Source organism: Hakea prostrata, chromosome 5, assembly GCF_041222555.1.
Source record: "Hakea prostrata isolate BN-2017 chromosome 5, UWA_Hpros_2, whole genome shotgun sequence".
Taxonomy (NCBI): domain Eukaryota; kingdom Viridiplantae; phylum Streptophyta; class Magnoliopsida; order Proteales; family Proteaceae; genus Hakea; species Hakea prostrata.
The window spans coordinates 44,524,363-44,551,048 of NC_142604.1; the positions used below are offsets into that span (position 1 = coordinate 44,524,363).

Consider the following 26,686-nt stretch of genomic DNA (forward strand, 5'->3'; position numbering starts at 1 on the left):
ATCGGTTTAAAAATGTTCTATAGAGGAACTTGTTTTTCAATGTTGTGAAATCTCAATCAACATAGAATAATATTTGAATGGTTCAGTAAATAGATAATAATAAAAATAGTAGTTAATGTAAAAGCCTTGAATTAAGTATCAACTATCAACCACCACAAAAGGAAAAATCAAAAGAGCATTGAGAAATCAAAGCCCCTTTAAAGTGGAAGAGTAGCCAATCCAATTCACATTTGTTCTTAACATAAAATATAACTTCTTTAAGCCAGAAGATTCATATTCAATAAGTAATAACTTCATATAGAATTCAAAAAAATTGAATCTCCTTTATAACGACTAGATTTTAAGGATGAGTTCAAGCTAAACCCTATTTGATGTGATAAAGACCTATTATCTGATGAGCTATGAATACATACACATCAGTCTTCATTCTTAAATGCAAAAAAATTCCTCATTTACATTGATAGAACAGATGGGAATGGCTGAGGTGAAGGTCTCCATCATTCCAGACACCTAGTTATAGCAAGGAGAAACAAATTGTTCCACCACAACACTAGCTTTTATGGGTTACTACTTTCTAGTCCATTATGATGCTCAACTACTCACTAATCAATACAACTTTTTGGATCTTAATTACAATTTTTCATGCACCCTATGCTTAGGGAGTTATTGAGAGGTCTTGAATGTAAGGATGTGGTTGATAAGAGTCTTTATTCTTATAGAGAAAAAGAATCGGAGTAATGATTTTTACAGAACATGTTTGGAGAATAAAAACTTGATAAAATGACTCTGACAGTAAAAATCCCTCGAGAGTTGAGACTACTCTCACCCATGCTTGTAAATCCCCTCAACATATGTTGCTCTTTTGCCCCACGCCTTCACTCGAAAACACGATCTTTCATTTTGTGGCTCCCATTGTGAAATATGTCAAGAAAATATTTATCAAATGCAAGTGATCTCCTAATCTTTGTATAGAAACATGTAAAAACAGTTTTACATAAAAACCAATTTCCTAGAATAGAAACATCATCAAACACATATTTAGTTTTGCTAAAAGGGCTTCATTGTCATTATGGGCTTAAAAGTTTGAGCCCATCTTGTTGGGTTTGAGTTGGGCCTAAGAGTTGAATTCATTCTAATTATAGAGCTTGTGAACTTTGAGCTTAGTTCAAGTCTTATAAGTCCTGATTTAACTATATATGCACTAAACTAATATTATTAACAAAAGCACACCCTCCAAAGATAAGTTGGTTACAGACCATTTATAGAGAATCCATATGTGCTTTATTGGAAAACCAAAGAGCTTGTTTTGTGGAAGTTAGGTTTATACCCTTTATAGATGACCATGGTGTGCTAATACCAATACTTAAAAGCCCAATCCCAAGGACTTCTAATGTACTTTAATAAAATTTCACCCAAAAAAATGTACATCAATAAAACTTTATGATAGTTAATTTGTCTTAAGAAGTGATTAGTTTAATTTAGAACTTAGTTTAACTCTATAATATATTATGGAAGTACAATCGAGAAAATGCGTAACGTCTAGGTGATGTCAAGGTCTTTTTAATCGTCTAATTTTGATATTATCCATGGTCATCCATTTCTTTATAGGTGCATGACATGTGTTAAGTAAAAATCTAATGGTTGAAATTAAGTACAAAATAAGAATGTTTCTAACTATTAAACTCTTTCTCGTTTTTTCATCTCTCTTCTCTCTTTTCAAAAAAGGGAATTCAACTTTGTTAGGTTTTAGAGGCAGGCATTCCACCCGGCTTGTGGTAGAGAGAGCAAGGGATAGCGTTAAACATTACCCTCAAGGGGATAAGGGGAGGTGATCCTAACTCTCCAATGTGGATTGATTGCAAGAATTTTTCTATATGGGCTAAAATCATTGAGTGTATTATGTAATACTGAGTTGGGATCCTCTACCTCGATAAGTAAACAATCGTGTTTCCCTCACACTCTTCTACTACATATTTAGGCGAGGGAGAGTCACATCTGCCCACCTATGGTTCACTTTATTAACACTCAAAGGTGAGACTCTTTCAAAAATATGTGGTGAAAAGGTGTGAGACAAGCACAATCCTCTATCCGTTGAGGTAAAGAACCCGAACTCTATAACACTATTCCACCTTGTCAGATTTCAGAGATGAAAATTTCACTCAATTGTGTGATAGAGAAAGTAAGAGATAATGTTACATACACTACCCCCAAGGAGTAATGAGGATAGATTGTAAATATTTTTCTACATGGGCTAAACTCCTTGTCTGGTGGGCCTTGTGTTCTACACAAGTAAGACAAATTGTCTTCTTACTTCTTTCCACCTTTTTGACAATTTGCAAAGCCATTCTATTTTCAAAATATTTAAGTTATTCTTCTTTGCTAAAGTTCATATAACTGCCACTACTTTTAGAAACTTTTGTCTTCATAATTGTGGTTTATTAGTGTTTGGCACCTAACTAAAACACTTTTCAATGGAATATTGTCTTCTGATCATTTCAAACACACTACTTGAATTCCTACCTAGTTAGAAATGTTTGAGCTGGACAAATAAATTTTGAACCCTCTTATCAACACTTGACTAATGTTGTTGTAGGTTGTCAACCGGTCGGGTTTAGTCAGGTAGTCATGTCGAATTATTGTTGTAGGTTGTACTGTGTTTGTTCGTTTAGAAACTCTAGCCAAACAAGATGGGCTAATCTCAAACTTATTCGAATACTATTAATCAAGTCTTATCGATATTATTACACGTTACATACAAAGATGTTACGCGAATAAGTTAAATTGCGTATAATATCTATAGTAAAATGAGATCTATTTCACTATTAATGGAGATTAGAATTATAAACTACTCTTGCGTAACCTTCACATCTTTTTCAATTTACAGTATAAGAGAATCGTCATTACATATTTATAACAAAATCCTTTCAAGGGGTTGGATAGGAGTTGGGCACCATTAAAGGTTTGAAATTAAAATTATAGTAGATAGCTTGCTCATCTCATGTCTAACATCATAGGGTTGGCTCTGGTATTTAAATGACTAGAGAAAAAAATCAACACTTGTCCTTAAAAAAGTTCACACTTTTTTTCAAGTCAAACAATCCAATTTATTCCTCCATGGCCCAAATTTTGAAAGATCGATTCACTCTTCAGGATTTGTATTCCGGAAATACTAAAATTGTATATTGAATTTGAATAGCTTGATATGAACGTTTTAAAAGAATTAGATACTTTGACATTAATGGTTAGCTTTTTATAATGAGTCTTACCAAAAATTATATTAAACGTGTAAAAGATATGATAAGGGTTTTTATCATCATCGAACTTACAAAGAGACATTAGTGGTACTCAAGCAAGAATTAATGAGTCCATTTTTTTATCTAAAAGAATGAAAGAAAGAAACAAATTAATGTTAGGGTTTAGGATCAAAACTTAACCTAAAAGTCACTTTTTTGTTGGCTGCTAACACCGGCCTTAATTGTTGACAATGATGTAATTAGAAGATGAAAAATGTGAATCAAGATTGAAGGTAGAGGATATTGTTATTTATACATATAGGAGGAAAACCCATCTTTGAACATTGGCAAGGTGAACGATGAACCACCAACCTGGATGTCTTGGTAGCTGGGGGGACTGGGGGTCAGGGTAGTGATATCAACCAGACTTCAAGAAAGTTTCTTGATTTCTCTTCTGGTCTTATTCCTAAATGTATGGTAGCAGGATGGATTGGGGGTCAGGGTAGTGATATCAACCAAACTTCGAGAAAGTTTCTTGATTTCTCTTCTGGTCTTATTTATTTTTTTCTTCTTCCATTCTTGTCATCAAAATGGGTGGTACATCACTGTAACTTCAAATTCCTAATTAATATCATAAAGGCACTTGGGATCTTCTACTTGTCGAGGTAGATGATCTTGCTCTCCTTACACCCCTCTATCATATATTTAGTAGGAGATCTATCTCTCAACATTGATAAGATGAACCATAAATGTTCAGAGGCGGATCTCCTTCCTAAATGTGTGATGAGAGAATGTGAAGCGAGCATAATCCTCTACTCGTCATGATAAACGATTAGGGCTCTCCGCATTACTTTTTGACAAAAGAACTGTTTTTTCTTTCTTCCTAGAGCCTTGTAGAACGGGTCCATATATAAAGGGCCCAATGGGCCCACTTATATAGGTGATGAATTCTGACTTTTTCGACAAAAGAAACATGCAACAGACAGTTTTCTTTTTCGTGTCTTGTAAAACAGGTCCAGAGAGGGCCCAATAGGCCCACTCATGCCTAGGAATGGGATTTCCAGCGAATGGGCCCAAAAGTTAAGGAAGTATACGTTTGGTAATGTTTCCATTTTGGAGATTAGTTCTTGCCTAAAATTAGTTTTACGTGATTCTATGCTAGAAGATTGTTCTTTGTTTGAAAAAAAGTGTCTGATAAATTCATTGTGTAAATATTTCCCATTAAGACCCATTAATGTTTATCAATGTCTAACCCCAAGACTATGAAGTATGATTAAGTTGTAGTTGTTCTATGAAGGCCTTTTGGGCTACACACACCTTTGTCTGATGAGCCCACAATCTTTTTCATTATTGATACACAAAAAATACTTTATTTGCTCAATTAAACCAAATGAAACAAGTTGATCCACCAATTCATCCAAAATCAATTTCAATTGTCCACAAAATAGAAAGATATTCTCATCTGAACCCCTTAGGCTCTTTTTGGTATCAATTCTCATTCTCTATTATGCCTATTTAAAAGAAATAAGTACAAGAATTCATTATTGGTCAAGAATGAAAAATGGTTTGGTGAATTTTATAGAAAATAAATTTTTTTTTTAAAAAAAAATTTTATTTAATAAAAAAAAAATTTTTATTATTAATAAAAAAGAAAAAGAAAAAAAAGAGAAAAAAATTTTTTTTTTTTTTTAAAATTTTTTTTTTTTTTTTTTTCTTAAATTTAAAAAAAAATTTTTTATAAATTTTTTGAAAAAAAAAAAAAATAAAATTCTCACCATAATTCATAATAGATAAAAAGTTCATTATGTTATAAAATAAAGAGAAAATATATTAGATACAAAGAAGAAAGACAAGATGAGTTCAATCAAACTTATTCATTCAGTTTGAGTGCATTACATATTTATAGTAGAAGGAGCATCTACTTTGATATGGAAATACAATATATGATTCTGACACACAATAAGATATTCTTGATATGGAAAGATAGATTGCCACCCAAGATAGAAGGAGCATAGAATGGAAATATTGACTGCCAATATTGTGTAATGAGATGGTTGTGATCTTCACCAATATTGCATCCTGAGGTAATTGAGATCTTCAATTGGAAGTACAATCTCTTTGGGGTAATGGACATCCATAATAAATATTATTTATAACACTCCCCCTTGGATGTCCATCAATAGATAATGTACCTCGTTAAAACCTTACTAAGAAAAACCCTGTGGGAAAAAAATCTTAGTGAAGGAAAAAGAGTATACATATCTAAATAATACGTATTGGTAGCTGCCTCATTAAAAACCTTACCAGGAAAACCCAGTGGGACAAAACCTTGGTTAAGGGAAAAAGAGTGCAAAGACGTATTTTACTCCCCCCGATGATAACATCATTGAGTATCTTTGAATACGTACATTCCATTATCATATACCAACTTCTCAACATTTGAAGTAGGCAACGCCTCAATAAATAAACCTGTCAAGTTATCACTTGAACGAATTCAATAAACATATATTTCATCATTTCATTGAAAATCAAGAGTAAAGAAGAATTTCGGTGAAATATGCTTCGTTCTATCTTCTTTGATGTATCATCCCTTCAATTGAGCTTTGCATGCAGCATAATCTTCATATAATATTGTCGAAATTCCTTCTTCTAGTAGAAGACTACATGCTTCATGAATGTATTGTATCATTGATCTTAACCAAATATAAAATAGCTAACATTCACTTGAAAATAAATAGCATGTTTGAGATCTAGTTTTATATAGATCAGATAAATATCCTGCATCTGCAAAACTAGTAAGTTGATATCTATATTCATAAAATTAATATCATGTCAATAATTTCTCGAATATACTGAAATATATGTTTTATAACATTTCAGTGTCTTCGTATTGGAGAATAAATAAATCTTGTTAATACACTTATAGAAAATGCTACATCCGATTGTGTATTATCAAGCAAGATACATTAATGCCCCAATAGCACTAAGATATGGTACTTCAGGACCAAGAAGTTCTTCACTGTTTTCTTGGGATCGAAATGAATCTTTCTTTATATTGAGCGATCTCACAACCATTGGGGTACTCAATGGATGTATTTTATCTAAATAAAATCTCTTCAAAATATTCTCTATATAAGTTGATTGATGAACGAATATTTCATTCGTCAAATGCTCAATTTATAAATCAAGACAAAACATTGTCTTTTCAAGATTTTCATTTCAACTTTCTTAAAATAATCTACTACTTTTGGAAACTCTTCAGGAGTTTCGATGATATTTAAATCATCATCATATATACTTACTAAAATTAGATCCATATCCTTTAATAAAGGCACAATAATAAATTGGATCATTTTTATGCTTTTCATTTAGTAAATATCCACTAAGGAGATTACCATATATGCCTTGATAATCTTTGAAGCATTATTGAACAAACTTCCTAGGAATTTTTATATGCTTCAGTCATTTTGAATCCTTCAGGGATTTTCATATATATTTCACACTAAAGTGAGCCATATAAATAGGCTGTAATAATATCCATTAGACGCATGTCAAAATTTTCATATACTGCCAGATTAATAAGATATCTGAAGGTATCCACCACAAGAGAACATGTTTCCATGTAATCAATGCCAGGCATCTGCGAAAATTCTTGTGCCATAATTCATGCTTTATATATCACGATTCGCAGAAAACTCAATTGTACCCCACTGGCTTTATACCTTCAGATATTGGACTACAGGTCCAAAAACTTTAATTTTCAAGCGAATTCAATTCTGCTTGAATTGCGTCTCTACATTTTGGCCAATCATTTCTTGATTTATATTCATCAACAAATTTATATTCAAGATCCTCGTCTTGTTGCATTATTTCAACAAAAACATTATATGCAAAAATTGTTGTCGACAACTTTATCTTTTCGGTTCCATCTTTTTCCCGCAATGACATAACTAATCGAGATCTCTTCATTATTTTCAGGTACCTGAACCTCTTCTGGGTTTCATAAAAAGTTATGTCTTCAGGATTTTCATAATCAATTGTCTCCATTTTATGATCATTTTGATCATTTGCTCCTTTCTTTTTTTCTAGGATTTTATCCTTAGAACCGATTGATCTTCCACATTTAAAACGTGGTTTAATTTCATTTGCACTGATAGATTGTCCTGCTGGGACATCAATTCTAATTGGAGCATTTACAGCTGGAATATGAGATTTAATAACTCTTAGCAGTCAAAGAAATCTGGCAATTGATTCACAATATTTATTGCATTATCCTTTGAACTTCAAATTCACGATGGCTCAGTCATGAGGATCTAATGAGATAGTGATAATGCATTACAATCAATCTCTTTTTCCAATTGTTTATTCTCTCCCCCTCATGTTGGAAAAACTAATTCATTAAATAAATCTCCTATCATTGGCAATATATTGCATTATATAAGGAGATTTATATCCAACATATATTCCCAACTTTATTTGGGAACTCATCTTTGTGCGCTGTGGTGGAGCAATTAGAACATAAGCCGCACATCCAAAAATTTTAAGATGAGAAATATTTGGCTTCTGACCATAAGCCAATTGTAATAGGGAGAATTTATGACAACCTTTTGGCCCGATGCGTACAAATGATGCTTTGTTCTCATAAACAATGGTTTAGCAATTAATTGGAGACAATTAATAAATAATTTTACCAAACCATTTTGGATATAAACATGAGTAACAGGCTATTCAACTGTGATCTCAGTTGTTATACAATAATCATAAAGCCCGAGATGTAAATTCACCAAAGATTATCAAGACAAACTGTCTTTATCTTATAATTCATAAATTATGCTCTTAATCTCATTATTTGAGCAAACAATCTCGCAAACACCAAATTGCGAGTTCATAATGAACATACATGTGACCACTTTATAGATGCATCTATTAAAATCATATATTATCTGAATGGTCCACATGATGGGTGAATGGGCCCATACATTTCACCCTCTATACGTTTCAAAAACGTAGAATGTTCAATCTCAACTTTAGCTGGTGAATATTTAATAATAAATATTTCTTGAGAACAAACAATACAAGAAAATTCACTTATTTGAAGAATCTTCGGGTTCTTCAATGGATGACAATTGAATTTTCAATAATTTTTCGCATCATACTTGATCCGGTATGGTCCAACCGGTCATGCCAAATAATAAAATTATTAGAATCAATGTTCATTTGATTTACCCAAGCATGTGTTTCAACCATGCGATATTCGGTAGTACAAATTGGGAGAAATATCTAATACCTTTGTATAGATATTTACTTATATCATTATTTGTAGTCTCAATCTGATAATCATTTTGGCAAATAGCTTTGAAACTTAATAAGTTTCTTTGAGACTTACTACAAAATAATGAATTATTCATAGCCAATTTTATCTCCCAGATAATAATAGATTAGCTCTTTCGGAGCTTCCAATCAATGTTGTACTACCGATTTTATATGAACATTGACTTCCGCATCATCAAATAAGAGAAATATGTATATTTTTCTCTCAGGATAATATGCGTCACAAAGATATAAAAGAATATTCACATTCTTCATCAAAATGAAACAAAATATATTAAAAGATATATAAAAAGTCAATAAAAAAATTATAGAAGAAAAAGATTAAATTTAAGATAAACTAACATATGAGATGAGATTTGAAGATAAAAGAATTACATAATCAAATCTTCAACTATTATCTTCAAAAGAGTTTGTAGCATCTAGATGTGTAGTATTTGTGAGGCCATTAAAATCATCACTTTAATAGGCAAAAATTGCTCAAGTATCATGATTTTGGAAAATCCAATTTATCTCCACATTATTTTTATTTCTTTAATTAAGGCTTGACAAAACTTAATTAAATATTGTGGAGTATAACAGATACATATCTAATAGCTTTCATACCACATCGGTAAGAATTATTATCTTCACTCCTTGAATTGTTATATTGAGAATCCTTATTATTCTCTTATTTATTTCCATAATAATGACGGTAATTATTCCGTCTTTTGTCTCATCCTCTTCCACAATCATGACCATAATTTTAATTTTGCCTTCTTTCAGACATATCATGAATTGTTGCATTCACTTCAGGGAATGGAACAGAACCAATAAGACGAGCTTCATGACTTTTCATTAATAGTCCATTATTTTATTCAGCCACAAATAGGCATGATATCATTCAGAGTATTTCTTAAAACTCCTTTTACAATATTACTATTGTAACAACAAATCTGAAACTTGAAAATTTGCTGGGATATTTTCATGAATAATATTTTCTCCTTAAAATTTCAAAAGAGAATTATTTTCAAAAACTACACAGAACTGTATTTATTTACAGTTTCAAATCTTGCAATTTCAAATCTTGCAACTTCATGTGCAACTCAGAATCGTATTTATTTACGCTTTTAAATCTTGCAACTTCAAGTGCATCTCAGAACCTGTACTTATTTACGCTTTAAATCTTGCAACTTCAAGTGCATCTCAGAATCAGTATTTATTTACGCTTTCAAATCTTGCAACTTCATGTGCATCTCAGAGAACCGTATTCATTTACGCTTTCAAATCTTGCAACTTCAGTCTTGCAACTTCAGGTGCATTTAACAATATTTGTGGTGCAAAGCTAGCAACCACCATATACAATAAATAAAACCACAATCGTTAAAGCAACATAATATCTTATTATTTGATTGATTCTTAGATTCAATAAAACACATACCTTTTTATCATGATGCACTTACATTTCAAGATGGACAAAGTAAACTCCATTGTTTACAAAAACGTGCGAGGAGGTCATTCTTTTCACTTTGGAATAGAAAACATAATAATACATAGTCTGCTGTCTTTCTTTTCAAAACACAATACTTCGAGCGGAATCGTGCTGATAACGTGTTATAAAATAAAGAGAAAATATATTAGATACAAAGAAGAAAGACAAGATGAGTTCAATCAGAACTGATTCATTCAGTTGAGTGCATTACATATTTATAGTAGAAGGAGCATCTACTTTGATATGGAAATACAATATATGATTCTGACACACAATAAGATATTCTTGATATGGAAAGATAGATTGCCACCCAAGATAGAAGGTGCATAGAATGGAAATATTGACTGCCAATATTGTGTAATGAGATGGTTGTGATCTTCACCAATATTGCATCCTGAGGTAATTGAGATCTTCAATTGGAAGTACAATCTCTTTGGGGTAATGGACATCCATAATAAATTTTTTTTTTTTTTTTTTTTTTTTTTTTTTTTTTTTTTTTTTTTTTTTTTTTTATTTTTTTTTTTTTTTAATAGCCAACTTTTTTTATTTATTTTAATAATAATTATTATTGTTTTTTTTTTTTAAAAACAAAATTTGTTTGTTTTTTTTTTTTTTTTTTTTTTGTTAAAATTAATTTTTTTTTTTTTTCTTTTTTTTTTTTTCAAAACCCCCCCCCTAAAAGATATTTATTTTTTTTTTATATTTTTTTTTTTTTTTTTTGGTGCTAATATATTCCCCTTTTTTTTGGGCGCTGTTTTGGGTTTTTAGTTTTTATTTTTCCGGGTTTTCCCCTTCTCTCTATTTCCACACAACATTTTCGTCTTTCATAAAAAAATAAAATGGAACATGGTTCCCTCCTCATTTCTCTTGGCATTTCCATTTTTTGAGCTTCGTAATCTACTAATATCAAACTTCCTATATCACTGCCGAAACACCCTTAAAAAACAGAATTTTATCAGGTCTATTTCTTTGTATTTCCCTCTGGATGAAGGACGCATGTCCATTAGTCACATCTAAAGGTTGGGAAAAATTTTACTAGATAGAAATTCTTTTTATTTTAATTTCATCTAAAATTTTGGATATGACTAATAGATATGTGTCCTTCATCCAGAGAAAAATGAATGGTCCATTCCTGATAAAAATCCCTTCAGGAATATGTTTTATTTATTTACTTAAAATCATATTGTCTCGAAGTATTTCAAAAACGGTTTCTATTGCGCTACATTAACAATTTTTTGGCGTAGTGTCAATGGTATATAATGCTTATGTACTGTTTATATACTGAATCATATCGTACCATTTAATTTCCTATGCATATCAATTTCATACCAATACCATACTTTCACGGTGTTAAAATAAACACCACAAAAATAGCTAATCGGAATAGAAACAGAGAGAAAACACAGAAATTTAATGTGGTTCACACACCAATGTGGTACACTACATCCACGGACGAATAACAAGAGATTTTCACTATATAGAAGAAGAACAAAAGGCAATTTCACAATTAATCGTCAAGAACGACTCTACAAAAAACTCTCACCTTAACACCCTAGTAAAAAATTCCAGATATCTCAATAAATGTGGTAGATGAACATAAGATACATATATGCACACTTTCAATCTGGTAAACAAGTCAACCTATCAAGCCAAGTCGTACTATATCGCGGGGTATAAGAATTCAGGTCACAACATAAACATAGTACAAAAACTATTTGCAAATATACAAAAACAGCACAACACAATTTTACTTTTAGAAATTAATTTTCTATACCATACGGTCCATACCACAATACTACATTCCGAATATTGTACTATTTGACATCTTTTAAGTGACTTTCATATCCTTAAGCAATTGAAAACATGATTATAAACGATGTAACAACCGCATACGAAACTTCAAATCCAAATCCTTTGAATTTGGGTAGAGTGTGCGCAGAGCCCTGCGTTCAATCTTTCTCTCTTAATATGGGCCTTGAATCTTCCAGTAATATGTCTAACTATAATGATTTTCCACAAAACCCAACATATAACCCACTGGCCTTAACTAATTCTCCCTCAAACCATAACTCTATGGAGGCGCCTTATGTAGTGGCTTTTTCTTCATCCTCTCCCACCATTCAAACTCCTAAACCCAATTCACTACCCCATGCCCCCAGAATCTAGAGCAAACACTCTGTACCCAATCGCATTCTCACAGTGAGCCTTCTTTGATAATTCCTATATCACTCACCTCTACCCACACCCGAATTCATCCTCAATCACATAATCACACTCGATGCAAGAGGGCAAAGTCTTCCCCAGAGAGAGAAAGTATAGGAGACATGGAACACAACTTGATTGAAGGAGAAGAACCTTTTCCCATTGGCGGCTAGGGGAAAACAACCCCACATTTCATCATGAGACTGCTATCGTGGAATTGTCAAGGTGTAGGGAGCCACTTAGCAGTTCAATCACTCTCCAAGCTCAACAAGGAAATTAAACCAAATCTGATTTTCCTTATTAAAACTCAATGTGATGAAGAAAAGTGAAGGCTTTGAAAGCAAGACTGAAGATGTAGCATCAATTCATTGTCTCTTCAATCAATACTGATGGGGTATGTCTTTATTGTGGAATGATGACATTAGAATTAAACTTTTGTACTCAAACCAACGTATTATTGGTACTTGGGTGGAACCGAGAAGCACTAAGCCTTTCTTCCTCGCCTCTATATATGGGGATCCAGTGAAAGATAGGAGGCACTTAGTTTGGAACCGTATCAAAGAATTGGGAGAGGGTAGATCGGTTCCGTGGGCTTGTGTTGGAGACTTACATTCAACTTTGCAATGGAGAGAAAACAAGGGGGCCTAAGGAATAACAATAGAGACATAAATCAGTTGAGGGAATTTATGGATACCTGCCATCTATTTGGCATAAGGTCTCAAGGAGCCTTTTTCACTTGGTCGAATAAGAGAAAGAGAGAAGCTTCTATAAAAATCAAGTTGACATATTTATTGCAAATGCAGTGTGTGAAACACAATTGGATAATGTTATGATCAAAGTTCAGAGTACAATTGGATCAGATCATCTTCTAATTAGTCTTGACACTGAAAGAGGGCGTTCAAAGGGGAAAATGCCATTTAGATTTGAAGCAATGTCGTTTACACATGAACAATGTAAAGATGTTGCTGAACAAGCATGAAAAAGTCCTACTTTTGGACAGGTGGCGCTTCAAAAAATAATGGTAGATGTAGGTAGGTATTCACAAATTGGAACCAAAAGATGTTTGGTAACGTTCAGAGAGAAATCCAAGATCCTCTGTTGGAGTTGGAATTTCTACAGGATGCTGCTCCATCAAATGGAAATCAGGAGAGAGAGGCAAAGATTCAATCTCACCTGAAATTAGCATACCAAAGGGAGGAATTACATTGGCTTTGAAACAACCCTGTATTTCTAACCCGGAATCCGTATTGTAGGTCCGATAACCTGAAGGTCTAACTAGGTTAAGTTGTGGAGTGTCCGGATAAAAGTCCATGATCCATACCCTGAACCCATGGATCTGTATTCTCTTGGTGAAGAACCTGACTTACTGGGAAGTTGGATCTCTGGTGGAAGGCAAGTGGCATTTGGAGATGTCTGAAATGAAGGTAAGACCTCCCCCATGTGTTGATTAAGGTTAGGTTCAAGTTGGGGGTCAACCCCTTGAGCAAAGCACCCAAGTACAGCAATGTACTAGGGGTGGTTCCTTAAGGCGGTTGATTGAACCAATCAACCACCCTAAGCGACTGCCAGTTCATGATTGCGGGGTTTTGCCCTAATTTTGCCCATGATCTCTATAACAATCCTCGCCCTATTAACGTATTATTATACTCGTAATTGTTATTTTGGACGGTTAGGTGGTAGTGGAGACGTGCTAGAAGGCGAGCAAAGTACAGATTGAGATCTGGAACCTCTCCCCCTTTGTTTTTGTTGTTCTGGTTGAGGTAAGTGAATTTCCCTCTCACTCATTCTCTTCTTTTAGCTTTGGTTGGTGTTGATTTTATCTCCATCATGTTGGGGTGGCCTATTTATGATTAACTGGTTACCCTAATCAATGTGTTTAAGAAGATCCTGGTCCAAAACGAATCTCTGTATTCGTATAAAGGATGGATCCAATCAAGGAGATGATTTGGGTGACAGACCTATGTAATTTTAGGGTTTTGTTTTGCTCCTTGGTTCTAGACATGTTAAGTTTAAAATTTGGATTGAGATCATCCTGAAACCGGATTGAAATCGGATGATCAAAAGCCTAAGTTTCAGATTGGAAACAGTCTGTTTTTGGGGCGGTTTCTTAAGGCAGTTGCTTGAGCCAAGCGACCGGCTAGGTCACAGTAGCTATGTGACTTTTGGCTTTTACTCGATTTGACTCATTTCTCTTTTATAATCTAATAACCCGAATGTTTAGTTGTTCTCCGTCTTTACTAAAAGTCTTCTAATTGTGATTGACTTGCTCTCTAGAAAGCTTTTACTTATTTACAGGTAAGGACATACATTATTGTCTTTATGCAATTACATATACATGATGAATCAGCTGTTTACTTTATTATTCTTTAATCATGTATCTTGTTGTAACTATATAAAGCATGTTGATCTTATTGTATACTTGTTGTTTGTGATGTTCTTTTATGTACTTTATCAATTATGATATTGAACATGGTTGTGGAATGATGGTGATTGATGTATTGTAGTTGTGATGGAAGGGTATTCCATTGGGATATCTTGGCTTGAGATATCAGAGGGATGTGGTATGGCACACATACTAATTAATGCCTCCAGCACTATCATAATTACTGGATGACATACCTAGGTAGTCTAGAATTGCATGGCTAGGAACCCTACATATTATTACCCTTTCGGTAGGGGAATTGAAGCTGAATGACCCATGACGATGGTAACGTGACTCTGTTTCATCCTACAACGGTAACCAGTATGTGCAGAGACTCAGTGGTCCACTGTTGTTCATGTAATGGTAGGGTTTCATATGTTAGGGTTGGGCTCATGGACGTCCAAGGAACGAACCGAGTGTCATGAGGAGTCATGAGAGCATTCCGCCCCAATAATATGTGGATGACCATAGGGTTAGGGAGTAGAGTCCAACAGCGATAGCCAGTCCGTGAGGGTTCTCATTCCTAGGTTGCGAAGGATACGGAACCAAGTTGGTTGGTGCCATATGGGAAGTATCTGGACTTCATATAGTATGTTACCAGTATGACTTGCATTGGATTAGAAACCCTGACATACACCAATACTCATTGCTAATGGTCGTGGTAAGAAAATGTTGACTTAATCCCCAGCCATGGATGCTTGATGAGGACTTTACCCATTTACCCAGGATCCCAACAGAGGTAACCAGTCCGTGAGGGATCAAAGTGACTAGACCTACCTAGAGGAGGGTTGGTGTAATATCTTAAAGCATGTCAGCTGTCTAGAGACTTGCTTAGTTAAATCATAGTAGCATTCATACTATTGCATATCATTCACATCATACATGCATTGCTGATTGTGTTGACATATGGATGAGAAATGTGTTATCGTTACTGTGAGTTCGTTAGAACTCATTCCTTTTGCTTGTGTGTATTATATAAACTGTACAGATGGTTGTACAACGTCGAAAGTTGGAGTGGATCCATATAAAAGACCCCTCCCATATGAAGAAGATGTGGCACCGTCAGTGGGAGAGGGAGATAACTTGTGCAGAAGCTCCTACGGATCCATGGAGTGCTCTTATAGCACCCATTGATGGATGGAGGAGACATATTGCCCGTCATTTTGCTGATCGTATAGAGAAGAACTGGAGAACCCCCTTTCTTGCAAAGCATGAATTGCAGTTTTTAGCTTTAAAGAAAGAAACTGCAAATAAGATAATTTAGTTTATTTTTGTTTGCTTCTATTGAACTCATTATTCTTTTTGAACATTGATTGATTCATTTATCATTTTATTGGAGTACTTGGACTCCTATAATCCTTTTATTAATTATTGAACTTGCTCTTGCTCTTGCTCTTGCTCTTGATTTATCTATACTTGCATTTATTGTTATTGATGGGTAAGACTGTGGATCCTGTGACGAATTGCACCCACAAGATGTCGGGCGGGTAACCTAGACCGGTGGGTGGGGTGTGACACACTTTAAAAGGCTAAACTTCACTGGGCAAAGGATTATGATAGAAACACAAGATTCTTCCACACTTGTTCTATCCAAAGGCAAAAACATAACAAGATATTGGCACTGAAGAAACAAGAAGGGGGATGGACTCAATCTGAGGAGGAAATAAGGTCTATTATTTAACTACAATACAAGTGTATTAATACCTCGAAAATGATTGATGAAGAGGCTTTGCATTTAGCTCTCACAACTATACAGAATGAAACTCTAAATGCAACCCCCACTGAAGAAGAAATTAAGGCAGCTCTCTAGGAGATGGCACCTTTGAAACCCCTAATCCTTATAGCCACTAGCATTCTTTCAAAATTTTTGGTCACTGGTAAGTTTTGATGTTTGCAAATTTGTTTATGTTGTTTTTGCATTGGGGGAATATGCCTAAAGCATCTAATATGACATATGTTTGCTTAATCCCTAAGGTAGATCACCCATAACAAATTGACCAGTTTAGAATGATTAGTTTATACAATGTGACCTCCAAAGTTGTAACTGAAATCCTTGCTACTAGACTAGAAGTATTTCTAGACACCATAATAACTCCTCCCCAATCAACCTTTATACCCCAAAGACTTCTTTCAGATAATATCTTAATGGCCCATGAAGCTTTCCACTATATTAGAAAGAAAGAAAAAAAGAAGAAACAAATGGCCCTCAAGTTAGACATAAAGAAGGCTTATGGCATAATGAAATGGATATTTGTGGAGAAGGTTTTTTCTCTTTGGGCTTCTCTCAAAAATGGGTACAAATGGTTATGTCATGCATTACATCTTTGACATATAGTATTTTGGTCAATGGAATTCCCCAACCGGCCATTGTCCCTAGTAGAGGCATTAGACAACGTGACCCCTTATTACTTGCAATCATTCTTGTATTGTGTTCTCAAGCTTTGAGTGGCATTATGATTGAGGCTGAAAAGAATGGTTTTATTCATGGTATCAAGATTAGGAATAGGAGCAACCCTATATCTCATCTCCTCTTACTAGATGACAACATTTTTTTTTATAGAGGTTGGATTGAATGAGTTTCATAACTTAAAGGCTTGTTTGGATTTTTATTGCATGGCTAGTGGACAAAGTATCAATGGTTAGAAATCTATGTTGACTTTCAACCCTAATACTCTCAGTAAGATTAAGAGATGGTTTTCTAGGATCTTGAAAACTCCTTATGGAGATGATCCTAAAAAATATTTAGGCTTGTCTATGGAGATTGGAATGGCAAAAAAAGTCTTATTTAAGGAAGTTAAAGAGAAAACTTTGGCTAGAGTTCAAGGGTGGAAGAGCAAACTTTTGTCACATGCGAGGAAAGAAGTTTTAATAAATTCAATTGCATTAAATAGCTTGAATTATGCAACTTCACATTTTAAGCTCCCATTGTCTTGTCATAAGAGATTGAAGAGTGTTATCACACAATTTTATTGGGGCAGCAATGAGATGGATCAAAAAGTTTGTTGGGTCTCTTGGAGAAGAATGAGTAGATCCAAGGATAGAGGGGGAATGGGTTTTCAAGACCCTGAACTTCAAAATAAAACATTTATAGGGAAGTTGGAATGGGAGGATTTGGTCTAAGCCTGATTCTCATTGGGCTTCCTTTTATACACAAATTTATTTCCCTAAATGTGGATTTCTAGAGGCCAGGCTTTCTAAAAATCCACATTTAGAGAGGGATATTGGACGGAAGGAAAGTGTTGGAGGCTGGTTTATTATGGAGAGTTGGAAAGGATGATAAGATTTGAATATGGGAGGATGGATGGTTAATTATTTACAATCTTCAATATAGGATCATACATCCTAAATTCAGATCTAAAGCATTTGTCTTGGTAGCTAATTTAATTGATCATGTAAATGGAGTTTGGAAGGAGGAGCTTATCAAAGATTCTTCCCATGTAGATGATGCTAGTGCTATTCTCTTTACCAAACTTGCTCTTTTTCCTAGAGAAGACCAACAATTGTGGGGGTCATCGTCAAATGGTACATTCACTATTAAGTCAGGACACCATATGCTTTGTAATATGGTCGATAGGAACAAATAACCAACTGAGAGGTGTTGAAATTCAATAGGACGTGGTACCAAAATTTGTGTGGAAAGGCATTTGGAGATGTAGAGTTTTCCCAAAGATACAAGTCTTTTTATGGAGAGCATCATTAGGGGGTTTAGCTACCTTACAACTTTGAAGCAAAGGAACCTTATTGCTAATTCAACTTGTCCTAGATGCGGTCATGGTGAGGAATCAGTTGCTCACATTTTGATGGACTGCAGTATAGCTAGAGCAGTTTGGTTCTCTTCTCCCTTGGGCTTTGCTACTCCATGTACGAATCCCTCTTTTTCCCAAGTTTATTGAGAGTTGGTACAAGGTGGAGAATGTTAAACATATCAACGACAACATATCCAATTTAGCTGCTTGCATTTCCTTGGAATTATGGACAGCTCGCAATAAGCTGTTATTTGAAGGAATACTTCTTTCTCCTACTTAGATTCTTCAACAAACTATTAAGACATCTGAGGACTTTTCATCTGCTATCAGTTCAATTCAACCTGTGTACCTCCCTTCTATAGTTCATAATGCTTATATTCAAATGTGAAAACCTCCATCTAGGGACATAGTCAAACTAAACACTAATGTTGCATTGAAGGGTAGTAAGAGGGGGGGGGATTGGGATTAGTTATTTGGGAAGGTAGTTTCATCTCTTGAGAGGGTCAATTGGCATGTTTCCCATTCTTGGCTTTCAGACCTTACAAAGACCCATGCCTTCCTGTGTTCTTCTGGTTGCTTGGAATGAAATTTAAGTTACCACAAAAAAAAAAAATTGATATTGTCAAAGATTTGGGTTTTTCGGGTAAACATATCATCACGATTAATTCATGCCTTAAAACAGCCATCCGTTAAAGGCAAATCCTCTTCCCGCGCCTCTTATTTCGCGGCAAAAGCTCTCCATAATTTAAGAAAACACCAAGAGCACCTGTGCGTGTTTTCAGCACTTCTAAGCCGTCCATCGTTTGAGACTACATCCACGACCCATATCATTCCACGTGTCGACACCTTATCTATGTTGACAAACACGCCGTTGGACTTGTAATTTGCCACGTCCTATACTGCATGATTCAGGTGCGAAACCGGTGCTTCAATAAATCCAGCTGGCATTAATTAATAATAAAATTAACTTTTAAATTGAGGGGGAAAGAAATAATAAAATAAACAGAAATTGGGAAAAAGGCGGAATGCTGAAGAACCTCAGGGAAGCCCCGTATCGGTCTCTAATGGCCGCTTCGGGTTCGCTCTCTTCCCTTCTTCTCTCGAAATCTCACTCCTTCCTTCCACCAATCTCAAAACCCAACTGCAAATCTTATAACACTAACCTTGGTAGCCACCGTCCTTCTCGAACTCAATCAGTCAAGTTTTCTGTGAATTCAGAGTACAAGAACAACCTCAGCGATGATCCTGTTGCAGAGAAGAAATCTTTGAAGGTTTCAGATGGAGAGTCCAAGAACAAGCTCAGCGACGAACCTTTTGCAGTTAAGAAATCTTTCACGGTTTTTAATGGAGGGTCCAGGAACAAGCTTAGCGAAGATCTTGTAGCAGAGAAGATATCTTCCGAAGCTGCCACCGCAGAGTCCGAGAACAAGCTCGGCGACGACCCTTCCGGAGAGAGGAGATCTTTGGCGGTTGCTTTTGGTGAGTTATGCCTTGGAATCGCTTCTAGATTAACCAAGAGAAAGGACGGAAATGGGAGTCTTGTTTCTATGCCAGTTGAGACGTTCAAGGGCACTGAGGATTTGAAGAAGGGAGCTTACGTCAAAGAAAGAATTGCTTCGGTTCTAGAGGATTCTGTTGATTCGGGCGTTCCTTGGGAGCAAAGTTTGAAGGATGTAGAGGCTGAGAACAAGCCGAAGAAGATTACGAGCCCTGGATTTAGCTTCTCTGCAGCTGGGTTGCTCTTCCCTTATCATCTGGGTGTTGCTCAGTTACTTATAGAAAAGGGTTACATCAAGGTTTGATTTCGTAAATTTCTCCTCCGATAGTGAATTACTTTTCTAAAAAAGGAATACTTACAGGGAGTAATTGGGCGTGTTGCTTATGTTGATTTTGTAGAACACTTTGCTTTCTTTATTTTCAAGAAATTGTTTGAACATACAATCACATTTTTTGCATTGAAGGAGCAAATCAGAATTTATATGATCGATTTTGCCTTTTCTGCGAATGAATTGGTTAGTTTTCTTCTTAATACAGGAAACTACACCATTAGCTGGCTCCTCAGCTGGTGCAATAGTATGTGCAGTAGTTGCCTCTGGAAGCAGCATGCAGGAGGCCCTAAAAGCCACCAAAATACTTGCTGAAGATTGCAGGCGTGGGGGAACTGCATTTCGCCTTGAGGTATGGGTTTATTCCAATACTTAGATTATCAATTTGTTGGCCGAATGAACAGAAATCTTCTTTAGCATTCAAATTAGGGTCCGGGAAGCACATTCAGTGATCAATTGGGAAAGCTTTAGTTAGGCTTGAAAGGGTATTCACCACCAGTCACCTCAATGAAATCTAGACTTATGTGAAAAAAAGAGTAGTTGGAGTTCCCATAGAACATTAGGAAAGCATACTGCAGTCACTGAACCCATTAGGAAGAAAGGGGCTGGTTCCAATATGGTGGGATTCAAGGCAGTTTTTCATGGTTTACTGATCCAACTGTGTGTGCATGGATCCATCTTACTGCTAAGTGTGACTCAGCCTGTGATTGAAGTCCCTTGGAAGCTCAAGAGCTAAATTCCAAGATCTGGGCTTTTGTGCAACTTGAGGAACATCCTCTTCTCTTTGCAATGGAAAAGCAGCAGCTGATCAGTGGATGCTTAGGCTCAAATGGGGTTGAGATATAACAAATATTGCACAAAAATATCTCCTTGTGATGTGAGGCATCAGTGATAATGCCGATGCCAGGAGGCTCAAACTATAGACCTCTTTTGAGCATGGGTTTTAGGAGCACCACAGCTCACCTACTGCATTAGGCTGTTGTCATGATGGTCATGTATAGTTTAACTTATTTGTGGTTTAGCTGTATATTGTCATTTCATGTGTATAGTCTAATGCGCATGATAATGACTCCGCTTTCAAATTAAATTGGAAACCCGTTTGTTCCATTAAAGAACTTTTCTGATTAATGCGGAACAATTAAAAAATGTCAAGTTCACCTAGAGGTGTCATTCAAGCATGCCCATTGGGTAATGATCTGACCCACCCTAAAAGGCCAAAAGTAAATGAGTAACATCCTAGTTATCTAGATATAGTTGCAACTTTTTAATCTGTTCCATGTTTCTTTGTCTAGGCTGTTCTGAGAAATGTTCTTCAAGACTTTCTGCCTGATGATGTTCATAGTAGGTCAAATGGAAGAATTCGTGGTGAGTTTGTTTTTCTACTTTTGATGTTATTCTTGCCTTTGCCTTACAAATTATTTTGTGACATGATGTGCTTGGAAGCATTAATTGTTTGGAGATTTCGTTTGGGTATCTTGCCCTTTCAAAAGGAACAATTGCATGCACTAACTTTTCTCTATTAATGTACCTTTTTTCATTTGGAAAACCAAATGTGATTATTGATGCAGCTTTCCTGTTGAACTACTGCTATTCTCTCTGTTGCATCAATGCAAGAGCAGTAAGCAATGTAGCTTAGGCACTGTTTGTTTGCACAAGTGGGGTTGGAAAAATGAACATGTTGGATCCATATGTAGTGAGGTGAGGGAATAAGAAATGAAAGGATTTTTTGAAAAAATTTCAAATGTGGGTCCCACTTTTGTTGAATCCCTCATTTTTTCCACAAAGTCCCACTAAATATGTGGGACTTTGAAAAGAGATTAGGTGGAAAAAGTAGCATGCCACATTAGCAGACAAGCTTCCTTAATTAAAAAAGCATGTCTGCCAACTTTCCCACCCCATTGAACCAAACAAACCATGTTTTGGGATCTTATGAAAAACTTTGCCTTTTCCCACTTCACTTCAAATTCAGCAAACAAACGGTGGCTTAGTGTCTTGCATTGCGGAACTCTTTTACACTTCCATTTTTAAATATAGAATTGGACTTCCACCTTGATCTTTAACATTGTTAGACCACTTCTGGCTGAGCATCGTTTTTCGGTTCTGATACAGAAGAAATATCTTACCAGTGCACTAGGCTCACAGTTTCAGTAGGGTCTGGGAAGGGTCAGATGTATACAACCTTACCCCTGTTTCCTGGGAGGCCTATGTCCTAGCATTCAGCAAGTGAGCGCTGGAACGGTGTGCTAAGCTCAGCTTCCCAGAATTAACCAATTGATATTTAAAATTTTGGAATTAAAGATAACGTGTATGCATTGAAACAGAAAAAGGCCAATGAAAAGTTGCTGTAAGTTTGTCCAAGCATGACTTGTATTGTGTTGAGATTTGAGAGCATGAATGTGAAATAAGACTTGGCAGCTTTGTCAATGGTTGAGAATTATTGCATCAAGGGGTGGCAGAGTTAGATAAAGGTGTAGAGCAAATGAGTTCAAAGGGGCCAGTTATTTTCGATGCAAGGTTGGTTTGGAGCACTCTGGAGGTAGTTTTGTTTGTAGGTTGCTGACTCAGGTCTCCCTCTACTATTACTGGATTTTATTCTTTTCCTGTTTTGGTTTTGGGTGTGGATGCAAGTTGTAGGGTAGTGGAAGATGTTCTGGTCTTCCTTTTTCTTCCACACCACCCCCCCCCCCCAAAAAAATAATAATAATAATAATAATAATAATTTAGCCTTCTGGGTCCTCCCTTGAGAGCTGTTACATGTGACCTGTAACATCTTTATTTATTGCCTAAAATAGAAGTGTAACATATGTACAGGTTTTGGAATCAGTATTGGATAGTCCCTGCTGAATACTGGATTTGTGATATAAACAAGGTTTTTGGTACACTCCCATGTCCAACAATACCAGTTGATACATACCACATCTTTAAGGTAATACTGACATGATATGTAATAAAAGTTTGTTATTAATACTTGTAAGAAGGTCCATCCTTTATATATAATCAATTGAGTGCATTGTCTCATCATACTTTTATTACCTTTTTATACTTGATATTGTTTACGTCAACTTATCTACAGTGTTATATGCTTCAAAACTGTATTTTGCATATCCTAAGCCTTTCCATATGTATCTTGGCTATTTTGAAACATGTCTTCGGCTTACTTTGCGTCTCCCCAATGCAATATAATGTGTACATTACCCAACACTAATGTTTTAAACATCGGGTACAAAAATACATAGGGTTAAAAAAAAGATATCAGGATCTTGGGGTCAAAATCAACCGACACAGCTAATCACTATTGGTATTGGCGGTGTCTGATACTGTGAAGAGAGTACCTGATGGAAAGTACACTGATAGAAACTGTGATGTTTTTGAGTTTCTCCTTGCATCATAGAAACTCATTTGTTTCATCCATATGACCATCCATGAAGTGATAATCTATATGTTGGATTCTGAACACTGAAAAGCTACCCTGCTTGATATACACTCAGAAGTATAGGTATGATAATCTTCTAGCAAGGGTAACTACTCTGTGTTAGTCAGTACAACTGCTGCATTGGTTTTGCATCCAAACTCCTTAATATAGTCTCTTTTTATTGTAGTTGCTGTAACCCAGCTTCTCTGGAGGCCTAAAGGCTTACTTGTGGATCAGTTTGACTCCAGGGAAGATCTCATTGATGCAGTCATCACTTCTTCCTTCATTCCAGGGTAGCTAAAACTTCATTGGCCTTCATATGCAATTTCATTTGCTTAATGATAAATGAGTTGAACACCGAGCCTGGTGCAGGTATCTTGCGCCATGGCCTGCAACAAAGTTTAGGAATCGACTTTGTATTGACGGTGGTTTGACATTGTTTATGCCACCAACATCTGCTGCTCAGACGGTATGTTTTTTCTGGTATGATTTTGATTTATGGTGTATGCTGAGCATTTATTTTGTACATAGTCCTCTTAAATGTGGTTGCCTTTGTACCATGTCACTGTACTACAGAGATCACTATTTGTGACTCATGAGAAGCCACAAATAGTTAAATCTTTGTAAGATAATTAATCTGAAACCTTTGACATGCTGTCATGGGATCAGCAATTATCCTTTCATTTACTGTTGATAATAGCTTTCATTCTTAACGTGACCACTTTAAGTTTTCTGCCGTATCTTATGATTTGTATCTATTCCTGCTAACTTCAATGACATATTTCTGGGTAGAGATATGAAAAAAACTTTTTGTGCTCTTATTTTTCTTGAAACACTAGAGGGGTTTGTTGGAGAGGCAGGCGGGAGAGAAAAGTCAGGGGAGTGGGAGGATCCTGTTTTTCTTGACACTAAAAAGGGGTTTGCTGGCAATGGTCGGAATAATATCCATGTCTGGAAGGGGGGAGGGGAGAGAGAGAATGTGGTGTTGAGGGTAAATAAAAAGCTTTGCATCAGAAAGGTTTCAATTGCTCAATCTTTGATTTGCAGGTTCGTGTTTGTGCTTTCCCAGCTAATCAAATGAGGCTGAAAGGAATTGAGATTAGTCCACATTGCAACCCAGATAATAGGGCTACTACTCGTCAGGTGATACCTATGAGCTACAGATCAATGCCATTTTATGAATTGCAAATGAATCACTGAATGCATTTAATATTTTCCAATTATTCCAGCTTTTTCAATGGGCATTGGAGCCAGCAGATGATCATATTCTTGACAGACTCTTTGAGTTTGGATATCTCGATGCGACTGTATGGGCACAGCAGAATCCGGTGGAGGAAATATTGGAAGACCAGAGCAACCCCAACAGATCTCAAGTTCAGAATGATTCGATACAGAAAGATATTCATCCAGGCCCTGGGGAGCTATGACATCCGTTGCCTCTGGGTGGTTTAATATATATCTGTACAATTTTGGTACATAGGGCTTCATTGGGCGGGTAAAAGATAGCCTTTTATAATAGAAGTCATAGGAAATTTTATCAAAATTTGTAAGTTAAAGCGATTGGTCAACAATGTACATGGGTGGGGTGGGGGGGGGGAATGGGAAGACAAACTCAAACCCACACACACCAGCAAAGGAAACCATTGTTTGAAATGGAGAATAGAAGAAAATAAGAAGAGATTATATTTCGATTTGAACTTGGGTGTCCAAAGTTTAGTTTTCTCAGTTTGTTAGCAGATGGGTATGAGGCCTGAAGAGCAATGAAGGGTTCATGATCTTCAATGGCAAGGCGATTTTCAGCTGCTATGAATAGCTCTGTGACCAACCTACTGAACTGGAATCTGGAATCTGGAATCTGGAATCAACGTAATTTGGTATCTTTTCTTTTTAATAAAACGTTTTTGGAAGTTGACCAAACATATATTAGAATAGATATATTGTTTGGTAAATTGGGAACATCAAGGTTGATCTGTGAAATCTTGAATATTTCTGAGTTGTCTTTCGAGTCTCTGAAGTTTGAGGTAAGCCATAATCAGAGGATAAGTGATATCCATGTACATTCCTGAGGACAAATAGATTGAAACTTGGTTTTGGTTTCTAGAAGTTAAAAAGCATCACAGGGAACCTTACTGAAGGACGTGGATTAGGGACCAGAACCTGTGCAGCAAGACAAAGCATGTCTTTCACTGCAAACAATCTCTGACACTGCAAGTCTCTTTCTCTGACACTGCAAGTCTCACGGAGCCTGGAGGACAAGGTGAGCAAGATTCATACTGTAGTAGTGTAGTGTACTATAGGGGAAAAGGTTAAAGGCTTAAAGCTTCCCAGCGGAAAAGGGTACGAACTGGCAGCATCATATCATTTTTCCCATATCTAGGGTCTGCGTCAGATTTGAAAGAATTTTTTAGTCGCAGCAAAGGTTACCGAAATGAGACACCATATTTATCTTGAAGACTTGAATACAGAAATCTCTGACACAGCCTAGCTTCTGCTGTTTGGCCTTGAAATGGCCCATCAATGGAGGCCTCTCTGTCTTTCTTTCCTTCCACCTTCTAACTCTAGTCCTAGCCGAGTCTCCTATTTTCAAGTCTAGAAGTGTCTGAACTCTGAAGCCAGAGGAACATCCCTTCCGGACATTAGGATGTTCACAGGATTTGGAACTTGTAGATCTTTTCTATAAGGATAAAGATGCTGAGTACTTTATGATGATCTTTTTGATCATCTCGGCCTCATGAGTCATTCGCTCTCTCTCTTTAAAGGGTCTCAACATCTGAAAGAGTGTGGCTTCAAACAAATATTGTTAAGCAAACGCAAACCAGTAAGGAGAGAACCTCAAGGCTTCCTTGCTTCTCTGCTAGTCTGCTGCTTCTGGATAAAAATCCCTCAAAATCAAGTCACAGACCTGGAGATGGATCCGAGAAGCCCAAAAAGTGAAAAAGAAGATAAACGGGACAACCGCAGAGTCGGAAACCCAGCCCTGCCTGCCCAGGTGATGGTGGTGGTGTTTAGCTTGTCATTATGCATTAAATGCTGTCGCTCTCTCTCA

General features: G+C 35.9%; 1 protein-coding gene across 1 annotated transcript; it reads left to right on the forward strand.

Annotated features, from left to right (window-relative positions):
* The first annotated feature begins 19,420 nt into the window (after nt 1–19,420).
* On the forward strand, nt 19,421–25,463 carry LOC149016071 (Acyl transferase/acyl hydrolase/lysophospholipase superfamily protein). Its single transcript, XM_089157198.1, has 7 exons — nt 19,421–20,198; nt 20,437–20,580; nt 21,521–21,593; nt 23,828–23,933; nt 24,013–24,109; nt 24,688–24,783; nt 24,870–25,463. The coding sequence occupies exons 1-7, from the start codon at nt 19,428–19,430 to the stop codon at nt 25,065–25,067; spliced, it is 1,485 nt and encodes a 494-aa protein (XP_089013324.1). The 5' UTR covers nt 19,421–19,427; the 3' UTR covers nt 25,068–25,463.
* The last annotated feature ends 1,223 nt before the right edge of the window (nt 25,464–26,686 follow it).